This window comes from Ranitomeya imitator, chromosome 4 (genome assembly GCF_032444005.1).
Source record: "Ranitomeya imitator isolate aRanImi1 chromosome 4, aRanImi1.pri, whole genome shotgun sequence".
Taxonomy (NCBI): Eukaryota; Metazoa; Chordata; class Amphibia; order Anura; family Dendrobatidae; genus Ranitomeya; species Ranitomeya imitator.
This window is the reverse complement of record NC_091285.1, coordinates 353,556,663-353,576,999: the sequence shown is the minus strand read 5'-3', so window position 1 is coordinate 353,576,999 and position 20,337 is coordinate 353,556,663. Positions and strand designations below refer to the sequence as shown.

General features: G+C 44.6%; 1 protein-coding gene across 22 annotated transcripts in view; it reads right to left on the bottom strand.

Annotated features, from left to right (window-relative positions):
- Positions 1 to 20,337, bottom strand: part of LOC138676110 (mucin-19) — a 769,116-nt gene that overhangs the window by 527,057 nt on the left and 221,722 nt on the right. For all 22 annotated transcript variants that reach the window (XM_069765013.1, XM_069765031.1, XM_069765021.1 and 19 more), the window contains 2 exons: positions 11,478 to 11,694; positions 10,766 to 10,888 (listed from right to left, as the gene is read on the bottom strand). In XM_069765013.1, coding sequence (XP_069621114.1) covers positions 10,766 to 10,888; positions 11,478 to 11,694 — 340 coding nt within the window. The remainder of the gene's footprint in view (positions 1 to 10,765; positions 10,889 to 11,477; positions 11,695 to 20,337) is intronic.

Here is a 20,337-nt window from a genome sequence, read left to right as displayed (position 1 = left end):
TTGTGTGCCACTCCTGATTCCTGTGTGCGTCATCTCTCAGTCAGTGGGCCATAGAACGCCTATTTTTGGTTTTATTTGTTTTCTAAATTCTCCCTGAAAAAATAATTTTATTTTATTTGGTTTCTAAATTCTTCCTGATAAAATCATATTTTTTTTATTTTTTTTTTTTCTAAAGTCTCCCTGAAAAAAAAAAAAAAAAAAAAAAAAACAGTGGGAGATTAATATTGGCCTTTCTGCTTGTGTGCCAGTCTTGACTCCTGGGTGTGCCATCTCTCTCTCTCTCTCTCTCTCTCTCCAATTGTGGTCCATAGAAAGCCTATATTTTTTTTCCTTGATTTGGGTTCCAAAATCTACCAGAGAAAATAACTCCATCAATCATTGGTAGAAAAATATTGGCCTCTGGGCTTGTGTGCCACTCCTGATTCCTGTGTGCGTCATCTCTCACTCAGTGGCCCATAGAAAGCATATAGTTTGTTACATTTGTTTTCTAAATTCTCCCTGCAAAAATCAATTTTTTTTTTGGGGGGGGGTTTCTAAAGTGTTCCTGAAAAAAATAAAAATAAAAAACAAATAATAGTGTGACATTAATATTAACATTTGTGCTTCAGTGACAGTCCTGCGTGTGGGGCATCTCTCTAATTTGCAGCCACCAAAAAAAGAGTGTGTAACATTGTGCCTGATTTTCGCGGTGGTCTCACCAACCTGTAAAGGGGTAGCTAAATCATACTGAAGTTATAGCTCACCGTGTAAGTTGTGTGACTGCAACAAATAACGTTAGTTTGGTTACGTTTTTAAAACAATGAGGAAGTCTAGTGGAAGAGGTCGTGGCCGGGGGCGTTCATTGTCAGCTGGTAATGAGGGTAGTGGTAGTGGTGGAGCATCAGGTGGTCGTGGGGAAAAAAATATTGCACCTAAGTCTGGAGCTGTGGAGCCAGGTTCGTCGTCCGGCTACACAAGGCCTCGAACGCTCCCTTTTCTGGGATTAGGAAAACCGCTTTTAAAGCCGGAGCAGCAAGAGCAAGTTTTGGCTTATCTTGCTGACTCAGCCTCTAGCTCTTTTGCCTCCTCTCGTGAAACTGGTAAAAGTAAAAGCAGCGCGTCGTTAGTGGATGTTCACGGTCAGGGACAAGTCACTTCCTTGTCCTCTTCAGCAAAAACAACAACAGAGAAGAATGCAGCAGGCGACACAACGGGTTACTCCATGGAGCTCTTTACACATACCGTCCCTGGCTTAGAAAGTGAAGCAGTTAACAGTCCATGCCCATTACAAATTGAATCTGACATGGAGTGCACTGACGCACAGCCACAGCCAGACTACTATGCTGGTCCTTTGACTCAGACCACAACATTGCCCTCGCAGGGTGCTGATCAAGAATCAGACCCTGATGAGACTATGTTGCCCCATCACGAACGCTATACCACCGAACGACACGGTGACACAGACGAAGTTGCGCAGGAGGTACAAGAAGAGTTATTAGATGACCCAGTTCTTGACCCCGATTGGCAGCCATTGGGGGAACAGGGTGCAGGCGGCAGCAGTTCTGAAGCAGAGGAGGAGGAGGGGCCGCAGCAGGCATCAACATCGCCACAGGTTCCATCTGCCGGGCCCGTATCTTGCCCAAAACGCGTGGCAAAGCCAAAACCTGGTGGAGGACAGCGTGGCCATCCAGTTAAAGCTCAGTCTGCAATGCCTGAAAAGGTATCCGATGCTAGAAAGAGTGCAGTCTGGCATTTTTTTAAACAACATCCAATTGATCAGCGCAAAGTCATCTGTCAAAAATGTTCTACTTCCTTAAGCAGAGGTCAGAATCTGAAAAGTCTCAATACTAGTTGCATGCATAGACATTTAACCACCATGCATTTGAAAGCTTGGACTAACTACCAAACGTCCCTTAAGGTTGTTGCACCCTCGGCCAATGAAGCTAGTCATCAACGCAACATCCCTTCCGGCAGTGTAGGACCACCATTTAGCGCACCACCTGCTGTATCTGTGCAGGTATCTTTGCCAGGCCAAAGCAGTCAGGGTCAGGGAATCACCAGTTTCGTAGTAGGAAACACTGCATCTAGGGCACCGGCGGCAACAATACCATCTCCCACCGTCTCTCAGTCTGCCATGTCCACCGGCACCCCCGCTAGTTCCACGATCTCCATCTCTCCAGTCCAGCTCACCCTACATGAGACTATGGTTAGAAAAAGGAAGTACTTAGCCTCGCATCCGCGTACACAGGGTTTGAACGCCCACATAGCTAGACTAATCTCGTTAGAGATGATGCCCTACCGGTTAGTTGAAAGCGAAGCTTTCAAAGACCTGATGGACTACGCTGTACCACGCTACGAGCTACCCAGTCGACACTTTTTTTCCAGAAAAGCCATCCCAGCCCTCCACCAGCATGTTAAAGAGCGCATCGTCCATGCACTCAGGCAATCTGTGAGCACAAAGGTGCACCTGACAACAGATGCATGGACCAGTAGGCATGGCCAGGGACGTTACGTGTCCATCACGGCACACTGGGTAAATGTGGTGGATTCAGGGTCCACAGGGGACAGCAAGTTTGGGACAGTTCTGCCTAGCCCACGGTCTAGTAAACAGTTGTCTGTAGCCGTTCGCACCCCCTCCTCCTCCTCCTCCTCCTCGTCCTCCTGCAGAAGCAAGAGCTCGTCCACAGACCGCAGTCGCACAAACACTCCATCCGCACCTGCCACTGTTGCACACCAGGTCTCCCATTATGGGGCAGCTACTGGCATACGTCAGCAGGCTGTATTGGCTATGAAGTGTTTGGGCGACAATAGACACACCGCGGAAGTTCTGTCCGAGTTCTTGCAGCAAGAAACGCAGTCGTGGCTGGGCACTGTAGATCTTGAGGCAGGCAAGGTAGTGAGTGATAACGGAAGGAATTTCATGGCTGCCATCTCCCTTTCCCAACTGAAACACATTCCTTGCCTGGCTCACACCTTAAACCTGGTGGTGCAGTGCTTCCTGAAAAGTTATCCGGGGTTATCCGACCTGCTCCTCAAAGTGCGTGGACTTTGCGCACATATCCGCCGTTCGCCTGTACACTCCAGCCGTATGCAGACCTATCAGCGTTCCTTGAACCTTCCCCAGCATCGCCTAATCATAGACGTTGCAACAAGGTGGAACTCAACACTGCACATGCTTCAGAGACTGTGCGAACACAGGCGGGCTGTTATGTTTTTGTGGGAGGATACACATACACGGGCAGGCAGTAGGATGGCAGACATGGAGTTGTCAGGTGTGCAGTGGTCGAAGATTCAAGACATGTGTCAAGTCCTTCAGTGTTTTGAGGAATGCACACGGCTGGTTAGTGCAGACAACGCCATAATAAGCATGAGCATCCCCCTAATGCGTCTGCTGATGCAAAGTTTGACGCACATAAAGGATCAGGCGTCTGCACCAGAGGAAGAGGAAAGCCTTGATGACAGTCAGCGATTGTCTGGTCAGGGCAGTGTACATGACGAGGTACCGGGCGAAGAGGAGGTGGAGGATGAGGAGGATGATGGGGATGAGTATATTTTTAATGAGGAAGCTTTCCCGGGGGCACGGGAAATTGGTGGCGTGGCAAGGCCGGGTTCTGGTTTTTTGAGGGACACAAGTGACGTAGATTTGCCTGCAACTGCCCCTCAACCAAGCACAACCGCAGATTTGACAATGGGAACTTTGGCCCACATGGCGGATTATGCCTTGCGTATCCTCAAAAGGGACACACGCATTACAAAAATGATGAACGATGACGATTACTGGTTGGCCTGCCTCCTTGATCCTCGCTATAAAGGCAAATTGCAAAATATTATGCCACATGAGAACTTGGAACTAATATTAGCAACAAAACAATCAACTCTTGTTGACCGTTTGCTTCTGGCATTCCCTGCACACAGCGCCCGTGATCGTTCTCACACGAGCTCCAGGGGCCAGCAGACCAGAGGTGTTAGAGGGGCAGAAATCAGAAGTGGCGTTGGCCAGAGGGGTTTTCTGACCAGGTTGTGGAGTGATTTTTCTATGACCGCAGACAGGACAGGTACTGCAGCATCAATTCAAAGTGACAGGAGACAACATTTGTCCAGTATGGTTACAAACTATTTTTCATCCCTTATCGACGTTCTCCCTCAACCGTCATTCCCATTTGATTACTGGGCATCCAAATTAGACACCTGGCCAGAATTGGCAGAATATGCATTGCAGGAGCTTGCTTGCCCGGCAGCTAGTGTCCTATCAGAAAGAGTATTCAGTGCTGCAGGTTCAATACTAACAGAAAAAAGGACTCGTCTGGCTACCCAAAATGTAGATGATCTAACCTTCATTAAAATGAACCACAACTGGATTTCAAAATCTTTTGCCCCACCCTGCCCGGCTGACACCTAGCTTTCCTATGAAAAGGTCTTGCCTGTGGACTATTCTGAATGACTTTTCCAATCTCGTAATTTTCTTCACCTGATTGTCCAGCATACGACATGTTTCCACCTCACGAAATGGCCAAACTCCCCACACGGGGTCGTGCTATCGCCACTTTGCGCTTGGACCCTTGAGAGTGCTGTTTGTCTGAAGAGGTGGGTGTGGCCGCTTTTGGTCGACGGCACTGCCACTGGGTCCCTCATAGTACAATAAAGTGTCTCTGGCGGTGGTGGTGCGCACCCAACGTCAGACTCACCGTTGTAATATGAGGGGCCCTGTGCCTGTACCGCCGGCCACAAGCCAGTTCCCCCCCCCCAGCTCAAACAGTGCTCTACCACTAGCAAAATTATCTCTCACAGCTTCACCAATGTGTAGTCTAGGCGCTGACATCCTTCAATGCCTGGCACTGACAATACCATTGTTTTGACATTTTTGTTATGTTAGGCCTTCGAAGCCTGTCTGCGGTCACTCCTTCCACTAGACTTCCACTGACCATACACTGCTGCCCATGTACCCCTGGAACCAATTTAAAGTGCCTACAGCCAGCCCAATTTTGTTATGTTAGGCCTTCGAAGACTGTCTGCCGTCACTCCTTCCACTAGACTTCCACTGACCAGACCACTGCTGCCCATGTACCCCTGGAACCAATTTAAAGTGCCTACAGCCAGCCCAATTTTGTTATGTTAGGCCTTGGAAGCCTGTCTGCGGTCACTCCTTCCACTAGACTTCCACTGACCAGACCACTGCTGCCCGTGTACCCCTGGAACCAATTTAAAATTGCCTACAGCCATGTGTTAATATTTTAGGCCTTCGATGCCTGTCTGTGGTCACTCCTTCCACTAGGCCTCCACTGACCACACCACTGCTGCCCGTGTACCCCTGGAACCAATTTAAAATTGCCTACAGCCATGTGTGATTATTTTAGGCCTTCGATGCCTGTCTGCGGTCCCTCCTTCCACTAGGCCTCCACTGACCTGTCTACTGCGGCCCGTGTACCCCTTGAACCAACCTAACAAAATATTTAAAAAATTAATTTGATTATAAAAAATAAGATCGTGTTGAGATCTCAAATGCAGACATTTTAACAATCAAAACAAACACACAACAAATATCTGGAACTGTACTACAAAGGTCCAACAGCTACAATTTCTTTCTCCTGCAAGAAGTTAACTGAAAGTTTTTTGGAGTTGTTAACACAGATATGGCATCCACCGAGTGTTGTCCTGTCGCGTCTCCTTTAAATTATTTCCAATAAGATGTTAAACTATTAATTTAATAAAATCAATAATTAAAAAAATTATTGAGTAAGTCAAAAGCACATTGCAAATAAACATTAATTACAAATCAAGAAGCATGGCGCGTCCGAGGGTGAGTAGATACCGAATAAGAATATAATCACCCTCGGACGCGCAATGCTTATTTACAACAGCCTTCCTTCCTAAGAATCAGCCCTTCCGTGGTGTAGAGAGAGGTTGTTGTTACACTCCAAGGTGTTCCCCAGGTTGCCTTTCCTGAGCTTCGATCTTCCGGCTCTCGTTTAGTAGCTGTTGGAAACTACGCTGCATTAGGCCTACTAATTGTGTATGGGTGAAACAGTGGCGCATCTGCGGTCCCTCCTTCCACTAGGCCTCCACTGACCTGTCTACTGCGGCCCGTGTACCCCTTGAACCAACCTAATAAAATATTTAAAAAATTAATTTGATTATAAAAAATAAGATCGTGTTGAGATCTCAAATGCAGACATTTTAACAATCAAAACAAACACACAACAAATATCTGGAACTGTACTACAAAGGTCCAACAGCTACAATTTCTTTCTCCTGCAAGAAGTTAACTGAAAGTTTTTTGGAGTTGTTAACACAGATATGGCATCCACCGAGTGTTGTCCTGTCGCGTCTCCTTTAAATTATTTCCAATAAGATGTTAAACTATTAATTTAATAAAATCAATAATTAAAAAAATAATTGAGTAAGTCAAAAGCACATTGCAAATAAACATTAATTACAAATCAAGAAGCATGGCGCGTCCGAGGGTGAGTAGATACCGAATAAGAATATAATCACCCTCGGACGCGCAATGCTTATTTACAACAGCCTTCCTTCCTAAGAATCAGCCCTTCCGTGGTGTAGAGAGAGGTTGTTGTTACACTCCAAGGTGTTCCCCAGGTTGCCTTTCCTGAGCTTCGATCTTCATGCTCTCGTTTAGTAGGTGTCGGAAAGTAGGCTGCATTAGGCCTAAAAAATGGGGAATGGGGTGGAGAGAGATGGTGTGTTACACTCCAAGGTGTTCTCCAGGTTTCCTCGCCATTGCTTCGATCTTCCGACTCTCGTTTAGTAGTTGTAGAAAACTACACTGCATTAGGCCTACAAAATGGGTATCGGGTGGAGAGAGATGGTGTGTTACACTCCAAGGTGTTCCCCAGGTTGCCTTTCCTGAGCTTCTATCTTCAGGCTCTCATTAAATTGTGGTTAAATGGAACAACTGCATTTGGCGTACTAGTTGGTTTGGGGCCTACTATCGGTGTCTGCCACTCCTTGCTGTTCTCCTGGTTTCCTGTCCTGAAATTCCATTTTCAGCCTCTCGTTAAGTAGTTGTTAATGTTAGACTGCATTTGGCCTACTAGTTGGGTTGGGGCCTACTATCGGTGTCTGCCACTCCTTGCTGTTCTCCTCCACTGAACAAAGCTGTGCCGCCTGTTTACTACGGTTGCCAATTTTGAACTGCATTTCGACTACTTACTGATTTGGCCCTACTCTCTGTGTCAGCCTCTCATTCCAGTTGTCCTCCACTGCAATGCCCCCTGGTTATTCCTGTGTTACCAATTTTGAACTGCATTTAGCCCACTTTATTCTTTGGGCCTATATCTGTGTTTCCACTTCATCGTGCCCATTGCCCAGCCAGTGATAGATGAGTCTGCTGGTACATTGACCCATAACGCAACATTCCCCGTGCACGCTACACAACAACATTGTGACCCTGCTGAAAGTCAGGTTGCTCTTCCCGCATACCATACCACCTTACACGGGGACAAAGAGGAAGGTGCAGATGAAAGTGCAGGTTCCTTCATCAGGTGGGGGGAGGAATACTAGTTGGCGACGTCACTGGCACAGGGCCTCTCATAGTACGCAAAAGTGTTGCTGCCGGTGGGAGGCGCCCCCGCCGTGCAAACACACCGCTGTACTTTGAGGGGCCCTGTGCCAGTGCCAATGCCAACGAGTGGGCCCCCCCTGCTTGCTCAGGATCACAGCACTTGCAAAGTTGAAATACTTACCTCTCCCTGCTCCACTGCCGTGACGTGGTCCAGATTTACTGGGCCCACTAATTACTTGAACCAGCCCTACCCCCCACAACTTTAGCCAAATGACCCCCAATTTCAAATGCCTTCCAATTATTTTAAGGTAAATTACGCTTGACAAGCTTCATTAAGAAGAATGGATGGTTTTGACATTAAAATGGGCACTCTAGGTGTTTTCCTGGCCCCCACTCACTGCCGACTATGCTGCCCCATTGACTTGCATTGGGTTTCGTGTTTCGGTCGATCCCGACTTTACGTCATAATCGGCCGATTTCACTCGACCCGACTTTGGACATAGTCGGGTTTCGCAAAACCCGGCTCGACTCTAAAAAGGTCAAGGTCGCTCAACTCTACTTGTACCTTCTGCTACATTTCCAATTTCAAGACCCTAAAGATGACGACCCTGAAGACCACCCAGAAGAAGACGATGACCCCGGAGATGACGACCCTGGAGACGATGACTCTGAAGACCACCCCGAAGAAGACGACAACCCTGGAGACGACGACCCCGGAGACGACGACCTTGGAGACGACGACCCTGAAGACCACCCCGAAGAAGACGACGACCCCGGAGACAACGACCCTGGAGATGACGACCCCGAAGACCAAGAAACCGAATAAACAAGAAGCTGCAGAACAAAAAGCAGAAGAACATTAAGCATAAGACTAAAAATCAGAGCAAAAGATATTATCTAAATTATAAGCAGAAGGAGACTAAGCAGTGTATGGGGATGAGTCTGTTCCTCCTCTTGGTGCCCCTGGAAAAAACCTGCTGCTGCAGGCCAACTGAACGCGGACAAATCCTGTTGTAAATCTGTTGTGACAGGCAGAACGGAAGATGTAATCTTCCAACTTTTATAGATAACAACTACAGGAATGCCTGTCACAAATAAGAATATGATGAAGAAGAAGAATATGAAGAAGATGAAGAAGTAGAATATGAAGAAGAAGAAGAATTGAATAAGAAGAATATGAAGAATGTAAAAAAAAAGAATAATAGGAAGAAGGTGAAGAAGAAGAAGATGAATAAGGTGAAGAAGAAGTTGATGAAAAAGATGCTGCTGCTGAGGATGATGAAGAAGAAAGTGTGGGAGAAGTAAAAAAGAAGGTGAAGAGCATGGAAGTAGTGAAACATAAATATCTGAGCAAATATAAAAAATCTTAACATAGTCAATATCTTTGTAACTCCGAACGTCTTAAAAACAAAAATTAATTCCTGCTATTCCATTTGATTGGGCTAAACCTCTATGCCTTTAATGTCTCCTCCACCTCCCCCGATACATCTTACATTATTCTTAGTTGTTTTCCTTCATGTAGAATTAACCTACAAGGAAAGAAAGGGTTTATTTTAATTCCGATATTTTTGTCCCATTGTCTTGCATTGGTATCGGGTATCGGTATCGGCGATATCAAATATTTTTTGGATATCTGCCGATCCAATCCGATACCGATATTTCCAAATATCGGAAGGTATCGCTCAACGCTATTCTTGATATGACTAAGAACATTTAAGGGTCGAAACGCATCATTTGTTACTGTTTTTACCTGACATTCATATGTAATTTTAATTAACGTTAAATAAAGGATTCATACTTTTCTATAAATCTAGCAGAGCATTTTCTATTTTTATATTTACTTGCTGAAGCTGACAAGTTTTCTCTACGGATTTCAAGACTGCTGAGAGTATAAATCGAACTGGTATTGGTGAGCATTTTTTTGTGTTTAATTAGCTGAGGTCAAGGTGCTGAGATCACTGTGATAGCTGACATAACTGTATATCTATGCCAGGGTCCGCCTTTGTAACGCAGAGTCAAAAGCTGAGCTTGCTCCACACAAGGCAGATGCAATCTGTGCAATACAGCCAGCACCTCCTTGTAAGAGCAAGAACTCAAGTGAGCTATAATTGATGCTGTTTACCTATTTAGATGTCATTGTCAATCACTGCTGGAAAACCCCATAGCAGCCATCTGAATACTCCTGTGAAGCCAAGTCACAGGCATCGTTACATAGGAAACCATTATTTACATTATATCCAGCAATTCTTTATTATTTCAGTGAATACTGTAGAACATGTGATAAAAGGATCACTGGTTCAAGTCTCCTAAGGGGACAAAGCAAGGATCACCCTTTTTCCCCAGTTGATCAGTAAAGATATTTAAAAATTTGCTCTTTCAAGGTGCAAAAATAATCTTAACAAGTGACTAAAACATAATATGTACCCTAAAATGGTATCAATAAAAATGCTTGCTCTCCACTCAAAAAGTAAGTCCTCACACAACTCCACTGGTTTAGAAATAAAAAAAGTTACGAGTCTGAGGAAATGGCAACAAAAAACATTTTTTTTATAAAGTTTTGAATTTTTTAACCACTAATACAATAATAAAAAAACTATTTAGTTTAGTATCTCAATAATTAAATTAACCAGATCATGCTTACTATACAAAAAAAGACAGTAAAACAAATTAATGGCGGAATTGTATTTTTTTCTTTTGTTATGTAAACCCATTTGCAATTGTTTTCCTCCTTTTCAATGTATCATGTTGTAAAGTGAATGATGCAATTGAAAACTACATCTTGTCCTGCAAAAAATATTGCTAAAAAATAAAGTTATTTATCGCTTTTAGGGCGCACTTAAAAGGAGACATAAATCGGAATAAGATCGGAACCCCAGGGCCCACATCAAAGGGGGAGACCCGACATGTACAATACATGTATGGTGCATGTCGTGAGGGGATTAAGACATGTCTTAAAGGATATCCCGTCATTTTATATTAGCATGGGTTCCAGTAATATGACTTGCTCCTATCTAGAGAATGGTTTTAGAACAGCCCTGGTGCTCACTGATGTACGCAGAGAAGGTAGTCATAATTCCTACTCATATGTATTGCAGTTCCGACCACCTCTCCCTGACAGCACCCTTTTCTGGCTGGGTCCTCTTTTCTAGACAGATGTAGGTACTGTTGGGTCGACTCACATCTATACATATATAGAATATCCTAAGAATATGACATAGATGTATGAGATAGGTATACACAAAATATGAAATTTTATGTTCATCTTACCTTCAGGACAGGTACAGCCGGCTACAACTTCCACAACTTCACTAGGAGATAGATTTGAGCATGTCCGTTGAGAAATAGGGGAACAGTCGTCAAAGACTTGTGTTTTGGGACACACTGGTGCTCCTAGACAGATAAAAAAGTGGATCTTTAAAGGTGATTTCGTAAATCAAGTACACTTTTATAGCTATAATTATACAGTATATAAAGAACTCCTAACTGAATCACATTCTTTCTACAAATTTTAAAGTTAAAATGTTATTTTAATACATTATTTATAAATACTGTATAGCAAGTTAATTACTTTGAAATGTATAGACACAGACACGTTCATATCTTCTACTCAGTTTGATAAAATATCAGAGATGTATTTTCTTCTATTTAGAATACTAACTCTGAATGGGTCTTTATTCTAGCATGACTATTTTTTTATGACCAATATAATTGCTGGTAAAGAAAATTTTACTTAAAGCACCATCTAGTTTTGTACATTAAAGTACTTAGAGCACAATCAGGAATATCTAGACCCCTTGTGAAAGCATATAGCAAAGTATATGTATTAATTCATACTTTCATTTGTACAAAATATTACTTATAGAGATGATCATAAAGATGTGGGTTGCCATGAGGAAGGAGGAGGTTCAAAAGGCTCTTTGTCAGTGCCTATGGACTGACAATGTGGTCACTGTCACTTGCCTATCATCAAAGTACATACCACATACTACATGTTGATCTTTTCTCCAAGCACTCAAAGAGTCTGAGCATCCACTCTTGGCACAGAGAAAAGCTATGCTTGTAAATGTTGAACATGCACATGATCTCTTGTCTGTAGCTTCACAGTCATTGTATTCATAGGCACAAACTTTGATATAATTATCTTGATCCTCAGGTTCTAGTTGCAAAAAGTTGCGTCTAATGACTCCAGCACAATACTGAAAGACAATAAGATCTAGAGTAATAAATATAGTCAACTATCAGCACAACTGTAAACTCTTCTTGTGATTTGAGAATGATTTCAGGTTGAGCATTATTTTCTAACAAGTCTAATCTGACATCATGATGTTATACATTCTGTGTTAGTAATAGCTTTCTAAACATAACAACAGAAAACTCCCAAATGTGTAATACCCATGGGAACATGAAGATCCAATGCTAAATAATATTAAAAATCAACTTTATTAAGTATTAATTAAAAAGTACCATGTAAAAAGCAAAATACCATCAAGGGACACCAAGCAGAAAAAAGGGGGGAATATTGCACTAAAATTAATATTAGTAACCAAGGGCAAGGGATACATATGAAAAAGGCCCACCTTATAAGAACAAAAATTGCTCAAGTTTATAAGTAGGTACGATCCATAACCAGCGTAAAACTATATGTGAACAATATCCCAATGAAGTTCCCCCTTATAAATAGGTACCGTAAATAGATGAGACATAAGACAGTATAAATCCCAATATCATAACACCCAAAGAGCAAAGGCAATAGTAATGATATAATAGCTGTGATGGAGATTGTCTGTTATGCCCAGATAGTAATGTAATGATAGCAATAGTAATGCAATAGTAATGATATAATAGCTGTGATGGAGATTGTCTGTTATGCCCAGAAGTAAAGCTATTATTAGTAAAGGTAGCATTACCGGTAGCAACAGGTCACAAATGTCTGCTCAGCGTTCCCTCACCCCGACGCATGTTTTGCAGCCAGCTTCTTCCGGGGGGCGAGGTCACCAATGGGTGGGATTTCAGGTGTGTTTCCAGGAAGAGTGAGTTAAATGCTGCTGTCAGAGATTGACAGCGGCATTTAACGGGTTAACAGACGTGTGTGGATCGCGATTCCACCAGCGCCTGTTAGAGGCACATGTCAACTGTTCAAAACAGCTGACATGTGCCGGGAAAGATGTGGCTCAGTGCTGGAGCCCACATCACAGGGAGTGAGGGGTTAACATGCATTTCAGAGAGGTTTTCAAAAGCTAGTATTATTATGCACAACACTATGGTGGCAGTGTATTGATACTTGGGGTTTATATGATGACATTTTTCCTTACAAAAAATACTGAATATAATAAATATATTAAATAGAAAGGTAATTATAAAATTAATTGTATTTTTTTTAATTAAAGGGGTTGCCCAGGATTGGGATTAAAGTCTGCAGTCACACTATGTGTGACACAAGTGTCCCCATATCTTGCAAGGATTTTTATATTAAACATATTTTGACTATGTTTTTTTGTATGATCCATTTACCGTATGTACTTCTATAGGTTAATCATGTCACCACCCCCTTAGTTGTTTATTCTCAAAGATAAATAAATGTAATTATTTAATTTCCTCATAGATAAGATATTTCGTGCCCCATATTAGCTTTGTGTCACTGCTTTGTACTTTTTCTAGCTCCAGCGCATGCTTTGTGTAAATTGGTGCCCAAAATTGAATTTCATATTCCAAATTAGACCTCACTATGTGCCCGCTCACGTGAGCATAAAAAAATCGGACAAGTGCAATCTGATAAAAGTAATGATTGAACTCTGACCAATGTTATTCAATGGGGCAGTGCATACCTGCAATTTTTTTCTCAACTGAATTCAGTTTGAGAAAAAAATCTCAGTATGCTGTTATTGTCCCGAACATCGGACAAAACTTGCCAATGGAAGTCAATGGTTGTGATGAAAAACTGGATGCCACACAGACAATCCAAATGACCTCTGATTTTGCTGGATAACTCCCCCAAATGGCACCCATACCACGAGTCCACGGCATGAGGGATTCTCCCCACCAGTAGGCCCAGGTGCGAGGTAAATAGTGGAGTTTCAGACTATCTTGCACTGTAAAGGATGATAGGGAGGATGCATTTGCATGACATTGCCAGGTCTGGGAAGCTGTTCAAAAAGTGCACCACATTTTGCTTGATGCCTGCACAACACCCAACAACCCATGACAGGTATTTGAGTACTTTGCATGGTGGCAGCAGTCTGAAGGCAATTATCCCTGCCTGCCAGAGGAAGTGGAGCAGCACGTGGCCTCAAACCAACCAACAGCACTGCAACATCTACCACCATCACTACTGCCGGTAGAAGTGCAACAAGGACTCGCTGTGTATGGACTCATCAGCACCAAAAGTCAAGCTGAGTAGCTAGTGCCAGGCCCTTCAATGGCGAGGATCAGTGGGGGCCAGATGCAGCGCCCATGGTCCAGCCATCTGCCTATTGATGCCGCATATTATGGCATAAGTGGACCATACTATTTCGCCACCAAGTCACATCCACAGAGGCCTCCTTTGACTTCGGGTTCCAGAACCTAAACCTTTTGGCTGCAATATCTGTCAGCACCACAACAACATGCAGTAACCAACCCTGCCTCTCATCCACAACCCCCCATCACATATCACAATTTGTCATGTGTGCGTGATGTCCTGTACTCTATTAGTGGTATTTTATTTTCTGGTTATTTAAATGTTGTTTTATTTTTAACCCATTTAATTTATGTCTTTATTTGAAAGAAATATTAATCAGCTTGCCAGGTCGGCTACAACTTTATTAGTGAACAAAAATGTTTTTGAACAAATAAATCCTATATTGCTTGTTTTTTGGAATACACGTGTGGGTAGTGGATCAAGCAGGTACAAAACAAGTTTAGGTGTCCAAAAATCTAAGTAATGTAAACACATGACAAATGTTACATAGCAATTTAAATTAAGGGATTAGCAACACCTGACTACTGCCAGGGAATTGCACCCTCTGCTGTGAGAAAGTAGGTGGTAAACATGTTCCAAACCTTCATGGCCGAAGACTGTTGGCATGAAGTGGCAACAGTAGGACCGACAGGGGAATGGGTACCTCATTTCCATCTTCATCACCAGCATCCACAGGGCTAGAGATGAGTGAACTTGATCAGAAATTCTAGCCAATCTCAAATTCGGCACGAACATCGCACATTCAGAATCATGTTCAGATTTTCGTCAAAATCAGCTAAATTTGGCCAAAGTTTGGTAAATCATCAAGTTTTCCTTAAAGCTTTTGCTAAAGGTACCGTCACACTCAGCAACTTTGCAACGAGAATGACAACAATCCGTGACGTTGCAGCGTCCTGGATAGCGATCTTGTTGTGTTTGACACGCAGCAGCGATCTGGATCCCGCTGTGCCATCGCTGGTCGGAGCTAGAAGTCCAGAACTTTATTTCATCACCAGGTCGGAGTGTATCATCATGTTTGACATCAAAAGCAACGATGCCAGCAACGTTTTACATGGAGCTAACAACCAGCGAGAACGATAAGTGAGTCGCCGTTATGTCACTGGATCGCTCCTGCATCGTTCTGGAGTTGCTGTGTTTGACGTCTTTACAGTGACCTAAACAGCGACGCTCCAGCGATCTAGTTTAGGTCGGCTCGTTGTCTATATCGCTGCTGCGTCCCTGAGTGTGACGGTATCTTAAGACTTTGGCTAGGATAGTGGTGCTGTGTGATGAGCGGGGGGGATGTGTTTGATGAGGGGAGTGGGTGGGGAGAGGTCAAAGGAGCAGTAGACTGTTAATTACTTTTTTAATTAAATTAATGTGTGGACATTCTGGCAGCCAATCAGGGTGCAGAAACCATCCACAATGTCCAGACACAATGGCCTGTGTCATTGACTGCCAAAGTAACATGTCCCTTTCCATATAAAAAGCTGACATGTGCCTTTGGTGCCATTTTGTGACTGTAACAGCATAGTGAGACTGCTGCTGAAAGTAGCCAGATTGTTAGCTAGGAAGTTTATTCTCAGGTTATAGTTAAATATTATACTGTGTCAAATCGACCTTCCAGCCTAAAAATCTGGAGTGCTAATTGTGTGGTCCAGCCATACGTCCACATTACAGTACCTGTATCCATACTATCTCAGCCAATAATTGCAGGGAAATGCGGATACCCTGTCACGGGCCCCCTGTATAGTGACAAATGCTCAACCCCACAAGTTTGAACAGAGGGGGGGTGAGCCAGTGACAGGTGTAACTTTGTGTCCCCTAGGATGCACATAGAAAAATATTAAAACTGCTGGAGAGCATTGAAGTCACAGCTATAGCTGTGCAGTGCAAAATAAAAGTAAGTTTGGTCTTGGGCAAGCTATTTCCCCAAGGCAGTTTTAAGAAAACCCAGCATGGGCTTTTATTTTTGGAGTGAACTACAGGATGGTAGTGGGGCAGTTTGCTCACTCCATGCCATGTCATACAAGTGACCCATGGCCACAGATTCCATTTTAAAAAACCCTGCGGCAAAGGGTGGGGTGTGTCAGTCTTGGTTTGCAAACTTGCAGAGCAGGTGGTTCTACAAAACTGAGCCTGGGTGAACTAACAAGGAGCCGATCAAAGCCAAAAGGCCTGGCACCCCTCAGTGTAGCACGGTGGTGCAGTCGCCCACAGCAACCGGTCTCGGATACAGACTGTTATGACCTGGTGGTTATGAAAATAATGGACCAGGTGGTAAAGAGCACACGGAAAGACCTGATAGTTAATAATAATACAGGACAAGCTCTGGGAGGTGGGAACTCTGCTGAACGCAATCGCTAATCCTATCACACACACTAGAAATAGCCGTGGATTGCTCCTAACGCTCCCTATGCAACTCGTCACAGCCTAAGCAACTAGCTAGCCCTAAAGATAGAAAAATAAGCCTACCTTGCCTCAGAGAAATTCCCCAAAGGAAAAGGCAGCCCCCCACATATAATGACTGTGAGTTAAGATGAAAATCACAAACACAGAGATGAAATAGATTTAGCAAAGAGAGGCCCGACTTACTGAACAGACAGAGGATAGGAAAGATGACTTTGCGGTCAGCACAAAAACTACAAAAAAAACACGCAGAGGGCGCAAAAGACCCTCCGCACCGACTCACGGTGCGGAGGCGCTCCCTCTGCGTCCCAGAGCTTCCAGCAAGCAAGACAAAAATCAAAATAGCAAGCTGGACAGAAAAATAGCAAACAAGAGAAAGACAAGCAGGAACTTAGCTTCTGTTGGAGAAGACAGGTCACAAGAACGATCCCGGGGCAAACAGACCAATACTGGAACATTGACAGGTGGCATGGAGCAATGATCTAAGTGGAGTTAAATAGAGCAGCCAGCTAACGAATTAACCTCGTCACCTGTGGAAGGAAACTCAGAAGCCGCAGCCCCACTCACAACCACCAGAGGAAGCCCATGGACAGAACCAGCCGAAGTACCATTCATGACTACAGGAGGGAGCTTGACAACAGAATTCACAACAATACCCCCCCTTGAGGAGGGGTCACCGAACCCTCACCAGAGCCCCCAGGCCGACCAGGACGAGCCAAATGAAAGGCACGAACCAGATCGGCAGCATGAACATCAGAGGCAAAGACCCAGGAATTATCTTCTTGACCATAACCCTTCCACTTGACCAGGTACTGGAGTTTCCGTCTCGAAATACGAGAATCCAAAATCTTCTCCACCACATACTCCAACTCCCCCTCAACCAACACCGGGGCAGGAGAATCAACGGATGGAACCACAGGCGCCACGTATCTCCGCAACAACGACTGTTATGATAAGGAAATTCAGTACCACAATGGACATAGAGGTCAGAGCACATACAGTGACCTGACAATAACCCAAAAAACATAGAACGAGCTCTGAGACGTGGGAACTCTGCTGACAGCAATCCCTAATCCTCTCCAACCACACTAGAGGCAGCCGTGGATTGCGCCTAACGCTCCCTATGCAACTCGGCACAGCCTGAGAAACTAGCTAGCCTGAAGATAGAAAATAAGCCTACCTTGCCTCAGAGAAATACCCCAAAGGAAAAGGCAGCCCCCACATATAATGACTGTGAGTTAAGATGAAAAGACAAACGTAGAGATGAAATAGATTTAGCAAAGTGAGGCCCGACTTTCTGAACAGAGCGAGGATAGGAAAGGTAACTTTGCGGTCAACACAAAACCCTACAAAAACCACGCAAAGGGGGCAAAAAGACCCTCCGTACCGAACTAACGGCACGGAGGTACACCCTCTGCGTCCCAGAGCTTCCAGCAAGCAAGAAAAAACAAATAGACAAGCTGGACAGAAAAAAACAGCAAACAAAATAGCAAAGCAGAACTTAGCTATGCAGAGCAGCAGGCCACAGGAACGATCCAGGAGGAAACAGGTCCAATACTAGAACATTGACTGGAGGCCAGGATCAAAGCACTAGGTGGAGTTAAATAGAGCAGCACCTAACGACTTCACCACATCACCTGAGGAAGGAAACTCAGAAGCCGCAGTACCACTTTCCTCCACCAACGGAAGCTCACAGAGAGAATCAGCCGAAGTACCACTTGTGACCACAGGAGGGAGCTCTGCCACAGAATTCACAACAGTACCCCCCCTTGAGGAGGGGTCACCGAACCCTCACCAGAGCCCCCAGGACGACCAGGATGAGCCACATGAAAGGCACGAACAAGATCGGGAGCATGGACATCAGAGGCAAAGACCCAGGAATTATCTTCCTGAGCATAACCCTTCCACTTAACCAGATACTGGAGTTTCCGTCTAGAAACACGAGAATCCAAAATCTTCTCCACAATATACTCCAACTCCCCCTCCACCAAAACCGGGGCAGGAGGATCAACAGATGGAACCATAGGTGCCACGTATCTCCGCAACACTGACCTATGGAATACGTTATGTATGGATAAAGAATCTAGAAGGGTCAGACGAAAAGACACAGGATTGAGAACCTCAGAAATCCTATACGGACCAATGAAACGAGGTTTAAACTTAGGAGAGGAAACCTTCATAGGAATATGACGAGAAGATAACCAAACCAAATCCCCAACACGAAGTCGGGGACCCACACAGCGTCTGCGATTAGCGAAACGTTGAGCCTTCTCCTGGGACAAGGTCAAATTGTCCACTACATGAGTCCAAATCTGCTGCAACCTGTCCACCACAGTATCCACACCAGGACAGTCCGAAGACTCAACCTGCCCTGAAGAGAAACGAGGATGGAACCCAGAGTTGCAGAAAAATGGCGAAACCAAGGTAGCCGAGCTGGCCCGATTATTAAGGGCGAACTCAGCCAAAGGCAAAAAGGACACCCAGTCATCCTGATCAGCAGAAACAAAGCATCTCAGATATGTTTCCAAGGTCTGATTGGTTCGTTCGGTCTGGCCATTAGTCTGAGGATGGAAAGCCGAGGAAAAAGACAAGTCAATGCCCATCCTACCACAAAAGGCTCGCCAAAACCTCGAAACAAACTGGGAACCTCTGTCAGAAACGATATTCTCTGGAATGCCATGTAAACGAACCACATGCTGGAAGAACAATGGCACCAAATCAGAGGAGGAAGGCAATTTAGACAAGGGTACCAAATGGACCATCTTAGAGAAGCGATCACAGACCACCCAAATGACTGACATCTTTTGAGAGACGGGAAGATCTGAAATAAAATCCATAGAGATATGTGTCCAAGGCCTCTTCGGGACCGGCAAGGGCAAAAGCAACCCACTGGCACGAGAACAGCAGGGCTTAGCCCAAGCACAAATCTCACAGGACTGCACAAAAGTACGCACATCCCGCGACAGAGATGGCCACCAAAAGGATCTAGCCACTAACTCTCTGGTACCAAAGATTCCAGGATGACCAGCCAACACCGAACAATGAACCTCAGAGATAACTTTATTCGTCCACCTATCAGGGACAAACAGTTTCTCCGCTGGGCAACGATCAGGTTTATTAGCCTGAAATATTTGCAGCACCCGCCGCAAATCAGGGGAGATGGCAGACACAATTACTCCCTCTTTGAGGATACCCGCCGGCTCAGATAAACCCGGAGAGTCGGGCACAAAACTCCTAGACAGAGCATCCGCCTTCACATTTTTAGAGCCCGGAAGGTACGAATTCACAAAGTCAAAACGGGCAAAAAACAGCGACCAACGAGCCTGTCTAGGATTCAACCGCTTGGCAGACTCGAGATAAGTCAAGTTCTTATGATCAGTCAAGACCACCACGCGATGCTTAGCTCCTTCAAGCCAATGACGCCACTCCTCGAATGCCCACTTCATGGCCAGCAACTCTCGATTGCCCACATCATAATTTCGCTCAGCAGGCGAAAACTTCCTGGAAAAGAAGGCGCATGGTTTCATCACCGAGCAATCAGAACTTCTCTGCGACAAAACAGCCCCTGCTCCAATCTCAGAAGCATCAACCTCGACCTGGAACGGAAGCGAAACATCTGGTTGACACAACACAGGGGCAGAAGAGAAACGACGCTTCAACTCTTGAAAAGCTTCCACAGCAGCAGAAGACCAATAGACCACATCAGCACCCTTCTTGGTCAAATCGGTCAATGGTTTAGCAATACTAGAAAATTGCAGATGAAGCGACGATAAAAATTAGCAAAGCCCAGGAACTTTTGCAGACTTTTCAGAGATGTCGGCTGAGTCCAATCATGGATGGCTTGGACCTTAACAGGGTCCATCTCGATAGTAGAAGGGGAAAAGATGAACCCCAAAAATGAAACCTTCTGAACACCAAAGAGACACTTTAATCCCTTCACAAACAAAGAATTAGCACGCAGGACCTGAAACACCGTTCTGACCTGCTTCACATG